This window comes from Carettochelys insculpta, chromosome 9, assembly GCF_033958435.1.
Source record: "Carettochelys insculpta isolate YL-2023 chromosome 9, ASM3395843v1, whole genome shotgun sequence".
Lineage (NCBI taxonomy): Eukaryota > Metazoa > Chordata > Testudines > Carettochelyidae > Carettochelys > Carettochelys insculpta.
The window spans coordinates 24,708,919-24,731,838 of NC_134145.1; the positions used below are offsets into that span (position 1 = coordinate 24,708,919).

General features: G+C 42.4%; 2 protein-coding genes across 6 annotated transcripts in view; one reads left to right on the plus strand and one right to left on the minus strand.

Annotated features, from left to right (window-relative positions):
* Positions 1-19,351, plus strand: part of AK5 (adenylate kinase 5) — a 139,279-nt gene extending 119,928 nt beyond the window's left edge. Inside the window, exons 12-14 of the mRNA XM_075002733.1 lie at positions 63-179; positions 4,226-4,405; positions 17,953-19,351. Of these exons, the coding sequence (XP_074858834.1) occupies positions 63-179; positions 4,226-4,405; positions 17,953-18,060 (405 nt within the window). The 3' untranslated portion in view covers positions 18,061-19,351. The remainder of the gene's footprint in view (positions 1-62; positions 180-4,225; positions 4,406-17,952) is intronic.
* Positions 19,352-21,992: 2,641 nt separating this feature from the next.
* ZZZ3 (zinc finger ZZ-type containing 3) overlaps positions 21,993-22,920 on the minus strand; it is a 124,908-nt gene continuing 123,980 nt past the window's right edge. For all 5 annotated transcript variants that reach the window (XM_075002797.1, XM_075002796.1, XM_075002793.1 and 2 more), the window contains one exon: positions 21,993-22,838. In XM_075002797.1, coding sequence (XP_074858898.1) covers positions 22,694-22,838 — 145 coding nt within the window. In that variant the 3' untranslated portion in view covers positions 21,993-22,693. The remainder of the gene's footprint in view (positions 22,839-22,920) is intronic.

Consider the following 22,920-nt stretch of genomic DNA (forward strand, 5'->3'; position numbering starts at 1 on the left):
TCTCAAAACTGAGCCCCCTAAACTATTATTACTAATGAAATAATTATTTTTCTTCACTACAGGATATTGTTGTGGAGCTACTGAAGGAGGCCATGCTTGCCAGTTTAGGAGACACAAAGGGCTTTCTGATTGACGGATACCCCCAAGATATGAAACAAGGAGAGGAATTTGAATGCAAGGTGAACATCAAGTTATTTCCCATTGTTGCTAATATTAAAATTGAACTTGCATCTGACCCACAAATGAGCTACTTGGTTCCCTGGTTTTGGTAGATATGACTCTTTATAAGCCACTGTTCCAACTTGTTGGCTAAGTAAGCAGAGAGTTGCTGGTGATCACTGGGGATATGGCCTTCCAGTAATACAGTAAATATGTTTTCCCCCAGTGGTACGGTGACTGCAGTGCCAGAAGGGCTAAACATTGGGTTCAGCCATTTAAGTTACATTAAATACAGACAGGAGCAATTCTTTTCAAGGAAGACACTGGCATTTTGAGAGTCGCTTTTCTGACTATACCTATACTTTGTTTGCTTGTGCTGCTACTACATCTCATCAAAAGGCAATGTGGTGAAACAGAATTTCAAGCACTGCTGGATGTGAATATCATCAGTATTAAGCTCGCTCTGTAGGTTGGATCAGATCTGTCAGTACTTGCAACCATTGTGACTGAGCAAACCACAGGCCAAATTACTGTGTTGAAATACTCAGATTATTTGCAGATTATTGTATGTTCATTTACAAAGATTAAGGGCGTTATTGATTTTCTCACTGTGCACAAAGACCTACAGAGAAGTCTCTGTTATTGATTTCTCAATCAGTGGAAAAGCTTCCATTCTATCTACCTAACTGCCTGGATTCAATTTGCGCAAGCTCACTAGCACAATGAAAAAGCAGAATAGAAGAGGCTAATTAGTTTATCTCCTGGAGGGAAATAATTATATATTCCAGTATGCTACACTTTCACCCTACACATTGTCTTGTAACTGATTTTAAATGTTGTGAAGAGTTATTGAGTCATCCTCCCCTCTACCCTCTCCAAGGCCCTTTGATCACTTTATATAGTCTGTTTGTTACAAATAAATCACAAAAGCTACAGGAGGTGAGAGGAATGGCATCAATGCCCAATCAGTGTAATTAGCAATAAAATCACAGGGCGCAGATTCATTTTTGGTCCATTAATGTCTCCCTGTGCACAAAATTAAGAGTTTTCCCATGACTTTCACCTATGCAAGTGCTGATTTAAAAAAGGAACTCCCACAACAATGGTCTCTCTCTCTCTGCCTCCACTAAGCTCGACTTGCAAATGAATGTCTTTGCGGAATTTTGTGCAGGACTGGAGAAACTCTGTATTCAAGGAGAAGGGGACAAGGGGCAGCACTGCTGGACAAATAAAATTCTAGTGATTGCACTTACTGGAAGTGGCTATACCTGAAATAGGATCTGATGTTCAAACCCTTACTCAAATGAAATATTCCTTACTCTGTTGAATAGTAACAGAGAGGAAGCCGTGCTAGTCTATACACTATCAAAACAATGCTAGTCTTTAAAGTGCTACTTGACTGCTTTTTGTTTTGATTCCTTACTCTGGTGACTAGAAAAATAAGTGGTGTAAGTATGGAACATTCAAATGAGCAAAGGTTTTCAGGATTAGGTTCATTCTCTGTATATTGATCATTCATCTGTATTAGATTTGTGTAACAAAATGGGAGAGGGGCATATCATACCCTCTGATGTACTTAGAACAGACTCACACGAGGTGCAGTCAGACTCATTGCAAGAGCTGCTTGTTCGGATTTTTTTTTCCCAATTTTCAGCAGAACGCTGAGAAGTAAAGTTCACCGGCAGCAATGGCAAGAGAGGGGTTGACTCCATTGAATGTGGTGGCAAAATTTTAGTGAAAGTTCCCAAGAGCCATCTCTAGCACATCAGTGTTCTGCTGGAGAAAGGCAGAGGCACTAATCATGAGTCCTTAAATTGAAATATTGATTCAGAGACACAAAGAACCTCAGTTACCAGAGGCCAGAATTTTGTACTCACCAGCATTGTTGATTTCCCACACAGCTGTGAAAATGCAAAATGCTTTATGGAAATATTTAACACTCAATAGTTCAGTTAAAGCCCATGGCACTGATCAGCCTCAGAAGAGCTGGCAAAATTAAGAAACAACAGTTTAAAGGCTAATTATGTAAGTTGAATGTTTTCAGGTTGCCAGGGCCTGATGACAGTTAAGGTTAGTTAAGTTTTGAAGGTGAGTTCCAAGGGAGGTTATGGAATCTTATCACTAGGGGTTTTAAAAACAAGTTGGACAAATCCCCATGAGGGATGGTCTAGGTCAAAGATTCTCAAACGGGAGGGAGGGGGTCGGAGTCACCCTCCCCAGAGGTCACAAGGTTTTTATATGGAGATTATGCGCTGTCAACCTCCACCCCAAACAGTGCTTTGCCACCAGCAAATTTGTAATGGTGCTAAATATATAAAAGAGTGTTTTTAATTTATAAGCGGGGGGGAGGGCAGATCACACTCAGAGGCTTGCTGTGTGAAAGGAGTCACCAGAACAAAGGTTTGAGACCCTCTGGCTTAGCCGACTGGACTTGATAACCTGTCCCTTTCAGCTCAGCAATTCTGGGGTTTTATAGTCTCCATGCAGTTTGTCACATACTAGGCTCAATCTAACAATTCTGGGTCACACAAAACTCACTGTCAATGGAGGATTTTGACTGAGCAGACTGCAGAATAGAAAACACTGCAGCATTCCTAACCTAATAGTTAGTTTTACAGGTTCTTTTTCAGCTAGTAGTAAGTAAATGCACATAATATAGTACCCTATTCAGTTCAGAAATCGGCTCTGTCTTTGCCATGTCTCAGGAATGGAACTCACCCAACCTCCTGGTTTCATTTTGCCTTGGTTCACTTGAGCCTCCCTTGGAAAAGGTCAGAGCCTCCCCAGGGAAGGCAGCCTCACAGTTTGAGACACACGCAGATTAGATTTCTTCTTGAATTGTTTCTATCTCACATCTCTGCCTCAGTCAAGTGATATAATACATTTCTGTATTCACACTCGGGTCAGAGGTATGAGAGTTACATCTCAAGTAGGCCTGTCAGATATTGTAATAACATACCTATGGACATCCATGAGAGTAAATACAGTGACTTACATTAGATAGCATTCCTAAACCCCTTTATTTACTGTGTAATTGCTGTTCAGCTAGGCATGGTTTTGTTTACATAAACATTTGGGGACATTCATACAAGAATTGTGTATGTTTGTCTACAGTGGCTTTTACACATGTACATGTGGAACCCTGGTCATCCAGCCATGGCATTAAAAACAATACACTGTGCTTAGTCACAGCTTGAACTGCAAGTACTGACTGCAGACAATGGGCATTGGGGAAGCTGGAATTTGTGTAAACCATTTGCCAGATAAATACAAATATCAAAAAAATGCTCAGAGCCATAGGCTGGTTCTTAGCTAGTAAAGTACTTCAGAGCAAGGCCTGTATCTCTGTGGCTACAGTTACATTAGTGAATTTTTGTTGACAAAACTGGTGGCATGTCCTCACACATGGTGCATGTTGTTGATAGCTTGTCAACAAAACTCAGTACTTTCACCAGCAGTGTTCTGCCTCTCAACCATGAGGCGCAACACTGCTGTTGACAGATTCTATCAACAAAAAAAGCTGTGTGGATGCTCGGGGGTGGGGGGAGCTTCTCGCAACAGACAGGTCATCCAGAAGAATGGGCTGCCCTGTCTGCTGTGCTTCCAGGTGCATGTTTTGTTGAGTGAGTAGCCAGGCGATCTGGCTGCTCTGTCGACACAGCGGAGCGCTCTCCCAGTTGGCTTTTGCGTGTGGCTGCACACTGTCAACAGAAGTTCTGTCAGGAAATCTCTTCTGACAGTGACTTCTGTCGGCAGAGTGCTGTAGTGTAACTGTAGCCTTTGTGTTTGCCTAGCACAGGAAGGCCTTCATCAATCATGACTGAAGTTTCTGAGTCTGGCCTGCATAAAGTGACTGTTCATTAACAATAATCTGCTGCTGACAAAAATCACCGATTGAAAAGAGGCTTGAATGGCTTGTTTGCCACAGAGAGTTGGTTTTGCTGTAATTAAACGATTACCTGGCTGGTTTGTGTTTTACTATTATCTGAAAAAAATGGGTTACAGAACTCAGCCAGATAGTTCCAGCTCAGCCTTTGGACTAAGTAGTGTTTCTCTGGTTCTACAGATCGGGGAACCGAAACTTGTGCTCTTCATGGACTGCTCCACTGAGACAATGAGCAGTCGCTTTCAGAAGAGGAGTCAATGCACTGAGGATGCTGAAACGGTCGTGAAACAAATTGAAACATACAACCAAGCAACTGAGCTGCTGATTGCACATTATGAAAAGAAGACACCGTTATGCAAGGTAAATTGCTTAACTTTTGAATTACGCTATTGTTCTCCTGTTCCATTACATGAATGGTATTTCAGGATCAGTGATTCAAGGGCCATATATAAACAGTGCTCAATCCCTGCCAGCTTCCCACGGAGCTCAGATTCTGATTTATCTCAGATGTCTTGTGCTTGATTTATTCTCTCCTGTGCACAGGCTGGCTTCGACAACTCCCAAGAGTCACTAAAAAATACATTGTTGCTTTCAACACTCAGTGGAGTCACTTGTATTGTGCAACTTCTGTAGCCAAACCTCTGACTTCTTCAAAACAATTTTAAAGGATAGAAAGGCACAATCATCTAGAATACCATGCAGCACTAGAACCCATAGCATCATCTCCTATTAATAGCTTTTAGATAAAAAAAAATCTGTCTGTACTACTCTTCATGGTCACCCTGGACACCAGATTAAATATATCATAAACACCTAAACCTCCCCGCTGTGCAGAAATAAACACACAACACAACATGTCGACCTAGACTGTTAGGGACAGATCTTCAAGTGGTATAAATGGCATAAGAATACTGATTTCAACAGAACCACATATTTTGTTACACTTGCTGAGAATCTGTCCCTCACAGCATGTTTGTTAACAAAAAAAAGCCTGACTTTAGTGTAAGTCAAAATAATAAACAAGCAGCACTTTGCAGAGTTGCAAGAAGAAAACAAATATGAGTTTAATTGACTGATGTGCTAAATTGCCTTGGACTTCTTTATACAATGATGCACCCCATCCCCTCATTCTGAGGTCTGGGCACCACATTTCAAGAAAGAAGTGGAGAAATTGGAGAAGGTCCAGAGAAGAGCAACAGGAATGATTAAAGGTCTCGAGAACATGAGCTATGCAGGAAGACTGGAAGAGCTGGACTTGTTTAGTTTAGAAAAGAGAAGACAGAGGGGACATGATAATGGTTTTCAGGTACCTAAAAGAGTGTTACAAGGAGGAGGGAGAAAACTTGTTCTCCTTGGCCTCTGAGGTTAAGACGAGATGCAATGGGCTTAAACTGCAGCAAGGGAGCTTTAGGTTGGACATTAAGAGAAGCTTCCCAACTGGCAGGGTGGTTAAACATTGGAATAAGCTGCCTAGGGAGGTTTTAGAATCTCTATCACTGGAGATATTTAAGAGCAGGTTAGACAGACCCCTATTAGGGATGGTCTAGGATGGTACTTGGTCCTGCAGAGAGGGATGGGGACTGGACTCGATGACCTCTTGAGGTCCCTTCCAGTTCTAGTGTTTTGTGATTCACAGATCACTTCAAATGAGGGCAGAAAGAAGTTCTGCATAATGCATGTCCCAGGGTTCCCCAGTCCCCTATTTGTGCCTTGATCTGGATTCAGATTCATTCTTGTTGGCATTGGGCAGTAAATTATATCTTCCAGTTCCATCTTGGGCCTCTGCACCCAGAATGGACTCATTTGAGGACAGGGTCAGTGGTGAGATCAGTGAAGTCTCTTCCAACTGAGGCCTCTCCTCCCTGCACAGACCCTCCCCTGCCTCAGTATGGTAGGTAGCAAAAGGAGGTAGGGGCTCCCGGGCTGCAGTTAAACTGTAAAGGAGACACAGAAGCAAAGGTTTGGCCACCCCTCTACTATGTTACTAACAAATTGTAATTGATAAAATAATACATTGCTAGACATTTTGCTGTGAGACTAATCTATAGTAAATGCAATAGTAAACGCAATAATAAATGCAATATTGTGGCTCTTCTGGGTAACACTGACAGCTTCTGAGGTCCGAGTGTCAGAGGTGGAGGGGAAATTTGGAATTTGCAGGTCATGAGTGTTCCTTTCTCACTTATAGAAAGTTGAAACATGGACTTTGTTGACACTGCCAATTGCAAGGCAAATTTTTTGTCATTCACAAGTACTTAAAAAAGCCCTCTGGCCCCAAAAGATAAAAGTTTTGCCACGGCAAATGGCAGTGGGAACCCTGTTCATAGGGAGTGAAGTATTTTGCAAAATGCCAACAAACGCAGCCAGGCTTTTAGGCTGTGTCTACACTAGCAAGTTCTTTCAAAAGATGTTTCGAAAGAAGGGGGATCTTTCGAAAGAGCCCATGGAGCGTCTGCGCACAAAAAGCATTCTTTTAAAAATAGATCGAAAGAATGTGGTGCTCCTTTTGAAATCACTCTTCTCTTCCCATTTCAAGAAGAGCATCCCCCGCCGCCTTCAAAAGCCTTTTTTTTTTTTTTTTTAAAGAAAATGTGTGTAGACGCTCCGCGGGGCTCTTCTTTCAAAAGAATAGTCTTCATTTTCGATCCTTGGCCCATTCTTTCAAAAAAAATGGGGGCTGTGTGGGCGCTCTCTTTCGAAAGATCTCTGTTCTGTAGACGTAGCCTTAGAGACTGCCATGGCCTTCAGACTGCCAAGCAGGAACTCTAGCAGCCACTCCTGTGCTGCTCTGTGGCAGAGTGGGTGGCATAGGGACTCCTGCCCAGCAGGGAGGGTGTCTCAGGTGGACACAACGTCATTGATATCACCACTGGCTCATTCTTGTACTCCGAGGTAGAGGAGGAGAGTGGAAGTCAGGCAAAAAATGGAAAAACCCAGTACTACTTCTGGAGGGTTACCATATCTGACCTCTCAAATCAGAGGACACCCTGAGAGGGAGCGTATCTGTATGAGTACCCACCAACTCACGTTGTATTAATGTGTTATAATATAAACACATTAGTACAACATGCATTGGGCGAGACTGATACATATACACTCGCTCTCAGGGTGTCCTCTTTTTTATACGCTAACACTCAGTTCCTTTCCTTCTAAATCAATGAAATTGTCCCAAGCGCCATCCCTTTAGAGATCTAACTATATGTACAGGAGAGGATCTGGCTGTAAAAGCAGTTCCAGCTTTAGTAGACTTATTTTTGCCTTCAGGAATCTAGTTCATTCCTAGCATAGGGGGAAGCATTAGAAGAGCACAGTGTAGGGAGACGGAAACTTTCTGGCTGGTGAACTGGGACTGAAAGGTGAAGCAAGTCTCATTCCACCTCACTAAATGCTGGAAACCCTCCTGCTCAGGCCTGCTCTGAACAGATGAAATTCACTGCTGTGCTGAGGGCCCGCACTCAGCCTATGCCCTTTTAAATCTGATTAGCCCCTATTTGGAGGGATTTGGAAGAACTTAAAGGGCATAGGGTGGGATTTGTAAAGGTCCAAATCCCACCCAGCTTCCTTAGGCTGCTTTGAAAAACACAGTTGTCTTTTTTTAAGTACAGCCTGCCCTGGTGGATGACCACATTCTGCTGGTCCTTGTTGCCAGAGAAGTGATCTTACTTAAAGCCAAATGTTCCGTGTTGCAAGCTCTCTGCATTAGCATGCAGCAGTTCTAAAAGTGACAGCCTTCGCTCCAGCATAGAGCCCCTCATGTAGCCCCAGAACAGGTGCACAGGCAGCAGTGGCAGCGCCCTTTGCACCTCACCATCTCCTCAGCCAGGAAGTGGAGGGGCTATAGTGTACAGCAGAAAGTCACTGTGGTGCCAAAGACCAGCACAAGGGCTGGAGTGGCCTTCATTGAGCCATCTCCCCCCATGAATCTCAGGCCACATCTACATTACCCAGAAGATCAACCTGCTCAGGGTCTATCTTCCAGGGGTCGATTTCACGTGCCTGGTGAAGATGCGCAAAATCAACCTATTGCTGTCATGTGGAGTAAGGGAGGTCCACGGAAGAAGCTTTCCCGTCATCCTTCCTTAGTGAGGATGGTCAGGTAAGCTGATTGCAGATAAGTGGAGTCTAGCTATGCAATTGCCATAGGTAGACTTGCATATCTGCAATTGACTTACTTGCCTAGTAAAGCTACACATGAGGTGGTTGAGCACTTCCCTTTTGAAATTTCTACTGACAGCCCAGTACCAGCTCCCTCGTCTCACGTCATAACATCTCATTTACTTGGTACAGAGTCAGGAGTCTGTTTGCTGTATTTTTGAGCATTTAATTCTAGTTTTGTTTTGTTTTGTTTAAAAAAAAAATAAGAAGAAGCTTTTTGTCCACTAAACAATTAGGCCCTGAGTTCTACTGTATCACAGATAGATGAATGTATCAGTCATGTACTAAGACCACATGCCCTTTGACTTCTTAATGTAGAAATGGGGAGCATTAAAAGAATAAAAGTTTTGTCCTGTCTGCTCAGTCACCTATTTTTTCATGTTCCATGAGCCCTACTTTACCAGTCCTGTTAGGGTGCAGACTCGTGGAGGGCATCAATAGCTATCAGTCAATCACGGGAGTCTTGCCACCCTCAGACATTAACTACACCCATAGCTTTCACTCCATCCAGAAGTGCATTCCTAGATCCGTTTGTCACCGCCCTCAATCATCTTTATTTCTCCCTTTAATTGGGTCTTACTAGTGCTCAGAGTCCTGCCCACCGCCCATGGAAGGAAAGAGAGACGCAGCACCTTATCCCTTCTGAGCAATGGTTTTTAACTGTGTTCTCCATGTCCTGGGTATACATTTGCCATATACTTTGTATTGTGCTACTTAGGTCACTCGGGCCAAAGTTCTGAATGTAGCTCACCCTGTTTATTGGCTTAAATCTAGGTTAATTAAATAGTTTTCTTTCGCAGACTAGGCTTGTTAGTTTTTGTTTTGAAGAGTTACTGGTATATAGCACAGGAATGGTCCTCTATGTATATATGACAGATCACTTTCCTTGCTCATTGGCCAGCAAGGGAGGCAGGTTAAAGGTCAGCTGATGAGGAAAGTAGGGACATGAATCAAGAGAAGGCATCATATATGTTTTATAAAGGGCCCAAACATCATTTTCTCATTAACTGCATTAGATTTAGTTTTGAATATACAGGGAAGAAGCTTTAAGCACCCTGTGGAGACCATGCACCTCTGCAGTCTGATCACATTGCCACTGAAGTCAATATGATTCATGAAATGATGATTTGGCAATGTCAGATTACTATGGCCAGAAGGTCAGGCCCATTTTTGAAGTCACTCTTTAACCAGCGGATAACTGCTAACTGCCTCAGTTCAGCAGCCCAAGTGCTACACCCAGCACAAGGACTGGAATCGTAATATGCAAACGATTCCCTTGGCTGTGGACCTGAGCAGAATGATAGTGAAGGTTGTGAAAGCTCAGCTGAGCAGAGCACAGGTAGTGCGTCACACTGGTGTGCAGATTCAATGGAAAGCTTATGAGACAGAATGAAGATGGTAGAATTGAAAGGACTTGGGGGAAGGGGAGTTTGTTTTTAATCTGCATATTTTCAGTTTGAGCAGAAAGCAGCCAAATCCTTTGTGTGATACCTCTACCAGCTGGTAACAATAGCTACAGATTATTTTTACAGACTGTTCCTATCCTACGTGTCAGGGCAGAAAGTACTTTTGAAAGGAACAAAGATTGTAACTGCCTTAACACAGACGCAGTCATACTGTTTAGTAGTGTTTTGCAAAAATAAAAAAAGCCCTTGCACTAATTACCGAAAGCTAATATTACCAGTTTTTAATTAACTAGTGACCTATGACATTTTGGGGGAACTCCTTCTTTTAGCAGAAAAATGGAAAAAAGCTGCAAAAATTCATGGCAAAAATACAAAGTCAAGCTTTAGTTATAAATAGGAAAACTCACGGCAAAAAGCCATCCTAGGTGCAAGAACAAATTCATGGACTCATACTTGCACTTATTACATGTCACAGCCACATGTGAGCCCTACTCTTCTGGAACAAATTAGTTGCTTCTTTTAGATATGGCTGTAGAAACAAAGACCCCATTATATAGGGCAGGCTGCTTCTCAGCACCACTGCGGCATATGTAATTGGTAGGCTAAAAGCTCTTACAGCAAATGCTGATTTTTGTTTCTAGTACAAAATTATGCAACTAAAATAGTTCTCACTCTTTTAGTACCATTGAACATCACCGTCCACAGGGACAGTTTTTTTCAGTCTAGGAATTATAAGTTGTCTTCCACAACATAATGGTTAAGTGAAGTAGTGTCTGGGTCAGATTTCTAATTGTATTTGGGTGCTTAAAGGAACAGGCTATTCTACCCTTACATGAGTGCGCACAGGCCACTCACTACATTGACAGACAGGCTGCATCCATGCTTGCCCCTCTGGTTGGCGGCTGCTGATGGCAGTGAAAGGCTGTGGCCAGGGGATGGCAGCAAGGAACAAATTCAGCAGCAGGGAAGCGACTGGAAGTCCCCCTCCACCAGTGTGCACTTTTGGCTGAGCGTGTGTGTGGCCACCTGATTAGCAGCGCACCCACAACCAGCAGCGTGTGTTTTTATTGCTGGTGAACATCTGCACATGCCTTGGTGCACATCAAATGCATTCCTCCCATGGATGGAAAAAATCAGAGGTTACACCACCCTCCACCCAATTACCAAAAACTTGTCTGTCTGTCTCTCTCTCTCTCTCCTGGTAGCACCTGGCCCTGTTGCTGGAGCCTCTCTTTGGTTATATGGTTAAAAAGAGCAGTGTAGACGTGGGAAGGAGCTGGGCCTGGAGGTGGAGACCTGTACAGGGCCTGTAGCCTAGGGATTCAGGGAGCAGATTACTACACCCGTCCCTCATTTAAAGAGTACTTTACTTATGAGTACTCACAAAAACGAGGGACATGTATACCTACCTAAGCTCACCAAATGAGTGAACTTCCCCTGCTTATATGAGCAAGCCATGGGGTCCCTGGCTGGGGAATGGGAAGACCAGCACCCACCCCAGCAGCCCCAAACTGCCCCCAGTCTTAGGACCGCCCCCCACATCCCTAAACCACCCCCAGACTTAGATCCACCCCTCCCCGCCTGCAGCCCTAAAAGGCCCCAGCCTTAGACACTCATCCTCCTCCCACAGGCTGATCACAGGGGCTGCTAGGCTGGGTGGCTCCCCAAGCCCTCCTGCTCCCAGCAGGTAACAGTCGTTAAAACCAATTAATTCGAGTGTTAAGCTTTCTGCACCTAAGCATAAGGTAATTGCGTTCTCTAGCGATAGAGAGAGCTGCTGGAGACAGCAGCTCTCTCTACTGATAGGTATCTGCCTGAGGCAGCCGTGTTAGGAAACTGCAAATGGCTTCTTTAAACAGCCACATGCAGCTTGGAACTGCACAGCTGGTGTCCCTTAACAAATCTAATGGTGACCCATGTTTGGGTCCCAACCCATAGGTTGGGAATCCCTGGCTCTACATACATACACTACAGCCTATTTCTGATGCCATACTATTCAAATACATCAGAAAAATAGCTAAACTCAACTGGTTTATGTCAAGTTACAAGCACTTGGAACAAATGGGAGACTTTTCCATGTATTTTAATGGGAACTCAGTGTTGCTCTTGTGAGTTTTTGCCCATGAGCAGAAATTTGGGAGCCAGTTGTGCTCCTGTAGCGAGGGATGAGTGTACTTGCTTAAGCAGTTCCACCCTTTCTAGATGAGCATTTTGTGCGTGTGCGTGCACGTGTGCAGAAGTGCATATACAAACCCACCATAAGTGTAGGCATATCCACCCATAGACACCTACTAAGATTTTTAAAAGTGCTTAAGTGTCTCACCTCCCATTGATTTTCAGGGGACTTAGGCACAAAAAGATGCAGGCAGACGCCTAATATATTTTCAAAAGCACCAGTGTGCCTAACTACCTTTACACTAGACATCAAGCCTGATTTGTAGTAGTGGCTTTTCCTATAGTTATGCTTTTTCACTGAGAAAGAGACAAAAATTTTGATCATTTTGACTCATCCTTTAAGGCTTAGCTTATTGACAGTATGTGGGAGTTTAATAAGTAATATTAAACAGCAGCATACAGGCAACCAACCAAGATCCCAACCCGGTTTACAGCAAGTAGGTGTTTTCTTAAGGAACTTCATCTTCAGACAGCTAAATAAAAGGAGTGTGTACTTAGCAAACAATGTAAGCAGCTCAGCCCAGTGGATTGTCAGGGATTAATGTTTAATACATGGAGATATACCTATCTCATAGAACTGAAAAGGACCTTCAGAGGTCATTGAGTCAGGTCCAGTCCCCTGCACTCACAGCAGAGCCTTTCACCATCCCTGACAGATTTTTTTTTTAAATCTGTTTGCCTCAGATCCCTAAATGGCCCCCTCAAGGGCTGGGCTCACAACTCTGGGTTTAAGCAGACCACTGCTCAAACTGCTGAGCTATCCCTACCTCCAGTAAAGCTTCCCTCATTTCAGAGCACATCAGCCTGAAGTTTCGCCTACAAGATAGCAACACAGATGCAATTATTTCCCTTCTACTTTTAAAACAGTCCTGAAAAGTAGTTAAGCCGTTTGCTGGTTAAGGAGCTGTAAAAGAAACTTTTTTGCCTGTGGCAACTTCCCATGCATCTAAGCCTCTGTGTTTTCAGAGAACCTGAATAAATAGTTCCGAGAAGTGTGACTAACCCCAGGGATGGGAATGTGTTAACATGAACTATAAATTGACTGGTGAGCATTTAACAGAAACATGCACCTCAACACGCCCATCCCACAACCGCAATGTTGACTGCCTTCCTAGATACCTGAAGTGGACACGTATATAATATATACATATACATATAGTCAAATGCTCCGGCCTCCTCTGTGGCAGTTTCAAGTTACGCATTTTCAATACACAGGCAGGCAATAAGAGAAAATTATGCAGGGAGGCTGACAGCTTTGCTGGGCCCCTGGGCAAGGCTGGGGGCAGCTTCATGCTCCTGGGAGGGGCCAGGCCTCAGAAGGGGCGGAGCTGGGACATCTGGAGTGTGCTGTGGCCTCCCTGCCCCAAGCAGCTCTCATCTGGTTTTTTTGGGGGGAAGGGATATGGCATGTGAATGCTTCCTGGACAGGGGCCAGTATTAGAGGAGTCAGAGGACTAGAGAGAGTAGAGGGAAGGGGTGTAGGACAAAGGGAGAGGGAACTGAAGAAAGATTGGGGATTCAGGTGAGGAATTCACTGCACCACCCAGCTCTTCCAGTGCACCCCCAGACCACAGCACCCTGCATGCTTGCACTCAGCTGCTCCTTCAGGGTCCAGGGCAGCCCAGCTCTGCACTCCAGCACAGCCACAGTCCTGGCTAGCACTAGCAGGAACAGAGACAAATGGAGAAAACAGCTTTGAATGCTATGAGAATTCATCCCTGAGGGAACAAGTACTGACCTTAAAGGCTTTTGGTTTCTTAAATTACTTGGTAGTGCCTCCCCTTGCCTAAATGCCTCCCTCCCTCCAGATAGGTTACATGCTCATCAAATCGTCACCATCCGTGAGTCACAAATTGTAGCACCTTACGAGCATCTATTGCAAAACTCCTTTTTCTAACAGGGCTGTGATTGATTTCATTGAGATAGTGAACTCACCCCATAACCTAACTCAGGATAAGTCAGTCAGAGTCATCCAAACATACATAGTATCTCACTCTCTGTTTAACAGAAGAAAACAGGTTTTGGAAGCAGACTAACTCAGGGGTCCCTTGGTCAAGTGACAATAAATCTGAATCATAGTGCTACTTGCATCCCCAGGAGGCAGATTTCCAAGCTAGCAGAGAAACCATTCAGATTTTAGAGCACTTAGAAAAGTTGAGTTTTAAAACTCATTACAGTGGTGGAAACCATGTGCTATTTTTCTGTAATTTGCCAGCCTTGTGGATGGTGATGTAGTTGTGGGTCCCAAGGTCCTGCTATGGCAGGGAGGGGAACCCCAAAGCTGGATCTTGCCTTTTTCAGCTCTCTAGCTGCAGGAAGGACCCTGAGGCTTGGGGCAATAAGGGCTGCCCACCCTGGCCTAGAACCTCTGGCAAGACCCCTCACCCCCACACCTACACAGACCAAGGGCTGGGAGATACAGAAAGGTCAGTGGAAGAAGATGTGGGGTATTGGGGGAAGCCAGTTTGGGCTATGGGGCAAGTGGCCCTCATGGAGCCTGGCTGCTGGCACTCACACTTTACTAGGAGGGGCCTCCTGTACTGCTGAAGGGTCCATCCATCCAAGGTGGAAGCCTGGAAGGGCAGGAGCAGCTCAGATCAGGCTGCACTATGCAGGCCACCTGTTGGAGTGGCACCAATGAGGAGGAGGAGCACTAGGACCATGTGTCGGCCACCAGGTAACCCCAACAGCTACAAGGAAAACCAGCTGGGCCTGAGGAGATGGACGCTGGGGGGCAGCAAGCAAAGAAAAGAAAAATGTGGGTTTGGGGAGATGGGGCTGACTCCCTGCTGTGGGCACCAGCTCTTCCCTGTCCCACCACAGGCCCCCTGAGGTGTAGGATCCCTCAGAGCACAGGGCCTGGGGTAACTGCCCCACCTCCTCCTATGGTTGGGAGGGCTCTGACGGCAAAAGGTGACCATAGAGAGCCATATCACATACCTGAGACAAAAAAAGAGGTTAGGGTAGGAATAAGGAAGATGCTGGCACTCAGGATGATTGAGGATCCTGCAGTCAGTGGTCCGGTCCTGTCCTCTTGGTTCCCAGGTCTGACGGCACACTCAGGTTCAGTAAGGAATTCTGGAAATTAACTGAGATACTCCAATTCAGTGCATACCTGATGTGTGTCGATGAAATGGAGGATCAGTCAGGTCAGGCCAGATACTTGACCTTCTTGGACTTAACAACAGGCTACTGGCAGATCTCTCTTGCTGGGGATGCCAAGGAGGAAAAAATACCCTCAGCTAGTGGACAGATTACTTCAACCCCACACCAAATATGCTGCCACCTATTTAAATGTAATAATCTATAGCCTTGATTGGGAGATGCACCTTGGGAAAGTGAAGTGATACAAGATATTCCTAGGCTGGCCTCATCACTAACCCATCTAAATGTGCAATATAGCACTAGTCAGGGCCAGATACCAGGGGCATATAGTTAGAAGAGGCCTGGCGAAACTCCAGTGGAACAAAATGGAGGCAATACAGACATGGCTGACTAATCTGCAAAAGCAAGTCAGAGCATTCTTATGGATCATGGGATACCATTAATGTTCATCCCTCACTTCACCATGAGGGCAGAACCTCTGATGGACCCTGGTAAGAGCTGAGGGTCCAGACATAGTTAAGTGGATTGAGGCAGCAAGCGCATTCACAGACCTGAGGATGGCTCTTTGCAGCCACACAGTGCTCACAGCCTCAGATTTCAAGAAGGAATTCATTCTATGGATGCTGTGGAGGTAGGACTTGGGACCACTTTTCCACAGATGATGAGGGATGAGGAGCACCTGATCCTTTACCTCATCTGGAAGCTCTTGCCCATGAAACAACAATATGCCATAGTAGAAGAGGAATGCCTAGTGGTTAAATGGAAAATGGAGATGCTACAGTACTACCTACTGGGGCAGTGGTTCACCCATGTGATGGACCATGCCCCACTCCAATGGATGCATACAAACGAGGAGGAATGCACCAGTACCCAGATGGCTCCTGTCTCTACAACCTGTCCTGTGCCAGACACAGCACAGAACCAGAAGCCAATAGAGCACCACAGAAAGACTGTCACAGCATTGTAACCCAGCCCCTTGGTGCTGAGTGTGAGAGAGAAGAGGGTATGTAATACAGCCGAGGCAGGGAGAGTGGGAGAGGAGAAAGATATAAGGCCTATGCTAATTAAGTCATGCTTTCCTGTAGACTAGGGAAGTTACTACAAGTTAATTAAAAGTATATTTAGCTAATTAAGGTTTTTGTCAGGAACCTAATAAAGCATCCAGCTTCAGGCAGACAGTGTGAAGGAGAAAGGAGAGAGGACTGGAGTTTGGAAGTGTGTTGCTGAGATTCAAGAGACCAGAGAACTGGAGGGAGACCCCACCCCCAAAGAGCAGGGAGACTCCCTTTCGCAGAGTCAAGGACCACGATTAATTCTACTCGGGGGGAAGAGGGTAAGAAAGCTGCAGTAGGAGAGAGGGCTGGGGCTCAAACCCAGATCCCTTCCTTTCCCTATAACCTTCCCAGGCCCTTAGTGGGTCCCTTGGCACCCCAAGAGCATGGGCAATGGTGTCCAAGTCCAAACCCTCTCCCCTCAGGAAAAACATGCACGCCACAGTACCAACAGCAATCATCTTGGCACAGCACCAAATGGGCAGCTATACAACCAAACCTTGTATTTCTGTGACTTGAGGAATAAAATATTCCTCAAGGTATTTTTCTTGAGCTGAAATTCTGCTGCTCTAAAATATGTATTTTGTGTGCATTCAATGTAGAGTTCAAGGTGCTACAGGACTGCTTGTTTTTCCCAACAGGTGTTAAAAATAAACAAGTCTAAACAATTGGGCTTCATCTACACTAGTCCAAAACTTTGAAATGGGCATACAAATGGCCATTTTGAAGTTTGCTAATGAAGCGCTAAAATACATATTCAGTGCCTCATTAGTATGCCAGCAGCCACAACACTTCGAAATTGATGCGGCTTGTCCAGACGGGGCTCCTTTTCGATAGGACCCCAGCAACTTCGAAATCTCCTTATTCCTACCAGCAGATAGGAATAAGGGGATTTCGAAGTTGCCGGGGTCCTTTCGAAAAGGAGCCCTGTCTGGACAAGCCACGCAGCAGCAAGCTGCGGCAATTTCGAAGTGCTGCAGCCGTCCGCAGGCTGATGAGGCGCTGAATATGTATTTCAGCACTTCATTAATAAACTTCGAAATGCATGGCCATTTTGAAGTTTTGGGCTAGTGTAGACACAGCCAATGAAATGAACTTTTTCCAAAACTCACTTTCACTATTAATCTACCCATTTTCCATATAATGCACAGAACAGAGCTGTAAACTCTGTTCCCGTAGCCAAACAGCTTTGGGAGCAGTTTCAATCTTTACTCAGTCACTTTCTCCCCCAAAGTGAGTTGAGCAGTGAGGAGGAAATTTGGCTCAAGCAGAATCTGTGACGAACTCAAGCTAAGGGAAGAACTCAGACCAACGACCTATTGTAAAGGCAGTGAGCAGTGGACCAGAACACAACAATGCACACTGCCCAAAGGTGAAAAAACAACCACCAAACAAACCCACACCCTAACAACCCTGGAACAAATTCACAAAGCTTGAAATACAATCTCAAAACTAACAAGGCTAGTTCAGAGTTGCTGCCTGAAAACCTTTAGGTCATAGGATTATATGCAAGTAAACTTCAATGACAAGCAAAAGACAAAAAATTTGTATGATCTGAAGAGAAACCAGAGTCAAGCCATTGCTTTTTTTTAACCAAAATCAAATAGGATTATTTTATTGAGTTTATGTCTGACATAACAGTGTTAAAATAGGAATCCCAAAAATCTTGAGAGGCCTTTCCCTATATCAAAGAGGTTATTATATTTTAATTTTCAAAGGACTCTGCAAAAAATCAATATACAATTGAGGGCCCTACAAAATCTCCACATGTAATCTAGTTGAAGCATAAGGAATGAATGTACTGTTTTCCAGCTCACACTTACAGAAGCTTTATATACTACAGTAGGATTATCTTAAGGAGCATGTTTATAAATCCAATCCCAAAGCCAAAATTAGTACTGCTTAGAGATCTTTGGATCAATTATATAGACAACATGAATAAATTTTACAATTTAAATCAGCATAAACTGTGCATTCACATGGTTTATATCTAATATACTTTTTGTTTTAATAGATAAATGCAGAAGGAACACCAGAGGAGGTTTTTCTTCAAGTCTGCACATCAGTTGACTGCTTTCTGAGAAAGGAAGCAGAAGCATTTTCTCTTTCAGAAGTACAGTAATGGTTCATATGCCATTTCATCTCACATGCACTTGTCACAACTGACTAAAATGCTGTTCAAAGCAATACCTGCTGTCTTGAGAGGTATCTGGAATTAGTGCATGTTGTATTAAATGTTATTTTAAACTAATTATTTATAATCATACAGTATGCTAAATACAAAATGATCTCCACACGACAACCACAGTGGTTTTACACTCTGTAGTACTGTATGTTGTTTATGAAAATGTTTGCACTCACAGGTGAATAACAGCATGGTGAACAGCAGTTCCAGTTTGTATTTATAGTGTTATTCATTTGAATATGAGCAGATGTTTTGCACAATCAGAAGTCTGCTCCTTCAACTGCCTTAGAGCAGAGACAGTCAGGCTTGCGCCATCTCATTGCAATGAGGTTTTTTCCTCTTATTTCATTAACACCATTCATTTTTCTGCTAACACTTAGCTTGTTCCTGATTTGTAGTGGTTGAAATCTGTTCTCTGACATCTTGCTTTATAATGGAACATTCCTGGAATTAGTCACAATATTTTGTGGAGATGTGGAAGTTGAATAGACTTTTAATATTTCCCAAAATCTTTGTAAATGCATTACAAAAATGAACTGAATGTGAAGAAATTAAATACTGTAGAGGTCTGTCCATCTGTTCCCATCACTCAGGCAAACTGCTGTGAAGTCTTTGCTGTGCTGGTAGAGTTTAATGCATATTATAACAATTTCATAATTGGGCCAGGAATACTTTTGCTCTTTGCTGAAAACATGAATCGAGTAACATTGGTATAATCAAAAGTGCAAACATATAGTTCTCCATTCCAATAGTGGTAGTATATTTCACTAAAAGTTAGCATGTGAAGTTGTTTGACAGCTATTATGTACAAAAGATTAGCAGAGGATATAGTCTGGCGGTATTCTAGCTGTAAATTTCAGTTTTGGATTCTTTTATGTTGTCTTGAAGTGGCAATGTCAAACTTTGAAAATGACAGTCCAAAAAAAAATATCCTCTATTTTTAAACAATTCGCCTTTCCAAAATATTTGAATAAAATACATAAAACCATACAATAGTTGCATGTCCTCAGCCAAAATGTTTTTTGGTATACTGGTAGCGACATTAAAAACCAACCAACCTCTTATTTGACATTTTTGTGAAGTTACTGCATCCTTCTCTGCGCTTTTGCACCAGTCCATGCTTTAAGTTTGCATGATTGATCTTTATGTCAACAATTGTACTTTCAACGAGCATTTATGGGGCAGATTTGTATTTTTAAATTTATCTTTCTTGTAATGAAGACATGATACAAATAAAAATATGGACAAATGCTAAGAGTCATAATTTATGCTGTGTGTGTGTGTGTGTGTGTGTGTGTGTGTGTGTGTGTGTGTGTGTGTGTGTGTGTGTGTGTGTGTGTGTGTGTGTGTGTGTGTGTGTGTGTGTGTGTGTGTGTGTGTGTGTGTGTGTGTGTGTGTGTGTGTGTGTGTGTGAGAGAGAGAGAGAGAGAGAGAGAGAGAGAGAGAGCGTGCTTGCCTATAGCCCCATATGGATAATTGGTAAATGCAGTTCATATAAAGCACTCTAAACTACTCCCTCCCCAGATCAGGGCAATTTTTTTCTGTTTTTGTTTTTCTTTATGCTTATCTTTTACTTCCATGCCATCTGCAATGTAAGCACTATCTCCAGTTATTCACTGAAAGATAGTTTTAGACCTGCTCTTCTCCTTTAGTCATGAATGTTCTTGCTTCCTTTGATTCTTTTATAAGAGTTTACCTTTACTTCTGGCACCAGTTGATCTGTTATGCTAAATCCAGAAGATCAACATGAACCAACGAGAAGTGTATGTGATAGAAGATATCTGGCAGACCACTTGAAAATAAGCAAGGTCACTTCAGAATGGAGCCAAATTCCTCCAGCTTGAACAAAAAGCCTCATTTTAGCTTAGATTTCAACCTAGTGGCACTACTGGGTGCACTCACGTAATTTTTCCAGTAAAGGATTTTAGAGTAATCGTGTAGTTGTAAAGTATCCTAGGCAAAACCACATGTAGGTATTTTTAGTAATTTTTTGCGTTATTTCCCATTAGAATGACAGTTAAAATAAGTGGAATATGACATTTTGATCTTTTTGCTGTCCCTCAGAACTTGATCATTAATTTTTAAATCCAAGTTATTTACAATCTTAGTCAACACGCAAGCCCATATGGCAAAGGCAGTGTCAAATTTAATCCTTAATTGTGCCTTCCCCCAATCATATGTCTAGTGGTTTTCAGCCTGTCATCCAAAGACCTACCGGGCATCTACAGTCTATGTCTAAGGGGTCCACAAACAGTAACCATGAATGTAAAATATCAGACACCATATAAGACGTTTTTTAATTAAAATTAAGTGACTACCCCACAACCCTGTAAGTCAACACCCAGAATGTGGTGTTGTTGCCATAGAAAGCCCAAAGTTCAATATAAAATGCTGTGCCCGGCAACTTAATTCTAACCAATTAGTTTCTTATTGTCATCTAAGAACACTGTAAAGCCCATCAAAAGTAATATTACAATAGATGTGTCTGTTTGGTAATCACTCTTCATCAAAACTACTTCCATAGTAGTAGTGTAACTAAGTGGCAGAACTTAATATTTTATGGTCCCATGATATTACAGAGCCTCTCACGCAATAGATTTTGTCTTTCATTAAAGAGAAAAGTGAATACATCTGGTATATTTGTTGTATTATATTTTGTTAGGTTTATTAATTTCTCAAAGTATATGAGATATGCTTACAGATGATGTATTACATCACTCAGTGTTTTTAATAATCAAACTATATTATCTACTCAATATATTATCTGCTTAAACTTGTTTTTCTCAGAAACAAGAAGTAATTACACCTAAACTGTGAAATTTAACACGGAGCAAGCTACAGTTAAAGTTGCTTTCAAATGCAAACAGCCAATTACCCTTCTTATTGCCATGGTTTAAGCTAATGTGTTTCTTTTACATCCTCATCACTTGGAAAATTCACGTTTTTATTTAAGCAAGTGGAAAGCTAACACAGTTTATAATAATGGCTGTTTCTAAATCACAAGCTGTACAGATCAATAAAAAAAACTTATTTTTTCAAAAATATCACAATAATTACAAAGCTTTGCAGACATCAGCACTGTTTTAGATTACTACAGCATTCCAAATTGCCAACGTGCCTTTCTCCTTCAGTCTGAAAAAAACCAACAACCCTACTTTGGAACGAGATACAGGAAAACTAAGGCTCTTATCCTGCAAGAAGCTGAGCACATTCTATTAGGTGCAGCGTACATTCAGTTCCACTGATTTCAACAGTAGTGCCAAGTGCTGAGCCAATGCAGATATAGGCCCTTTAAGTATTCATGTGCCCTACTTAACTGTATTGTTTTCAATTGTTAATGATGCTTTAAAAAGTTAATTTCTACCCAGAAAGGAAATCACAGTAAGCATTCTATATATAAACAGGGTGTATCCACATAGTTTATTTCTCACAGTTCTCCTGACAATTGAACATTATTTAAGAACATACTGTATACACAGATAAGAAGAAACATACAAAATGTTTTAAATGATGCACAACAAAATCCAGCAGTATAAAAGAATGCATGTGAACCTTTGCTCACTGCTCAGGCTAAATTTAATCACTTGTTTAAATAGTAATAAAAATACAATCTTTCATGGATTTTGTGCAGACTACAAAAAGAGGAAAATTATTACCATATATATGATTTATATTAGGCAGTTTTCTTTGATGAGTTGCACTAACAACTCCAAATACAGAGGCAGAAGGCTGTGTACCTTATTTTAAAGGAGTTAACGTTGAGTATTAGAGACTTTACACAGTTACTACCACTGGCACTTTTCACCATATTTTGTACACATCACATGATCATCTTATATAACATTACATTTAAAAAATATATCTGAGTGACAATTTTATAACATTCACACACCATGAGCTGGTTAAGGAAGCAATGCAACAGTTGCTCCCTGTAGTGCTTCACTGTTGGTAATAGAGTTCATTGTGGTTAAAAAAAAATTAGAAGTCAATGTGATTAAGCAGCTCCAATTTAATAAAGGCCTGTAACCAACCATCATCAGAACAGTGAGTATTTTTTAGAGTATATTCTAGAAGCAAACACTGTCATTGGTTAAAACCTTGACTAAAGAAGTCAGTTTCTGTGCTGAAAACTATTTCACAACAAAACTGCAAGCTACTAAACTGTTTTTATATAAATACTTCATCTTCTCTGAATCTCACAACCAAGTTCTTCAAAGCCTTTGGAATTTACTGTATCATTAAATGCGTGCTCTCATTTCTGGCTCACCCGTCTGTATTTTTTTTCCTTTATTTTGTTTTAGATTCACCATCTAAAAATGACTAGTGTGGTGAAAGGAAAGTCTCCCAGTGAAACCTTCTGCACACTAGGAATGTTCATCTGCTGTTCAGTGATCAAGAACCGTGACAGTTCAGAGCTGTAGTTTGACAAGTACACCCAGGAAGCTGTCATGCTGTGAGTGACATTTCAGGGAAAGCAGAATCTTCCCAAAGTGTGCACGGAATTAACAATGATGCCATTGTTATTTTTCAAAAAGGATAGTAAGCCCAAGGTTGTAGTCTGCTTCCCATGTCATCTATTTGCTGGAAAGTAGTTTGGGTCAAGGTAATTGTAACTGGTGCCTTGGGACATACAGTAGTCTCTATCTAAGAATGTCTCTGCTCTGTAAATAGGCTCTAACTGGTGATCTTCCTTATGAATCTCTGTTTCATGTAGACTGCAAAGGAAAGAAAACACATTTGGACAAATGAACTTATATTTCACATTATATTCAATTTCAGAACAGTGAATACATTTTT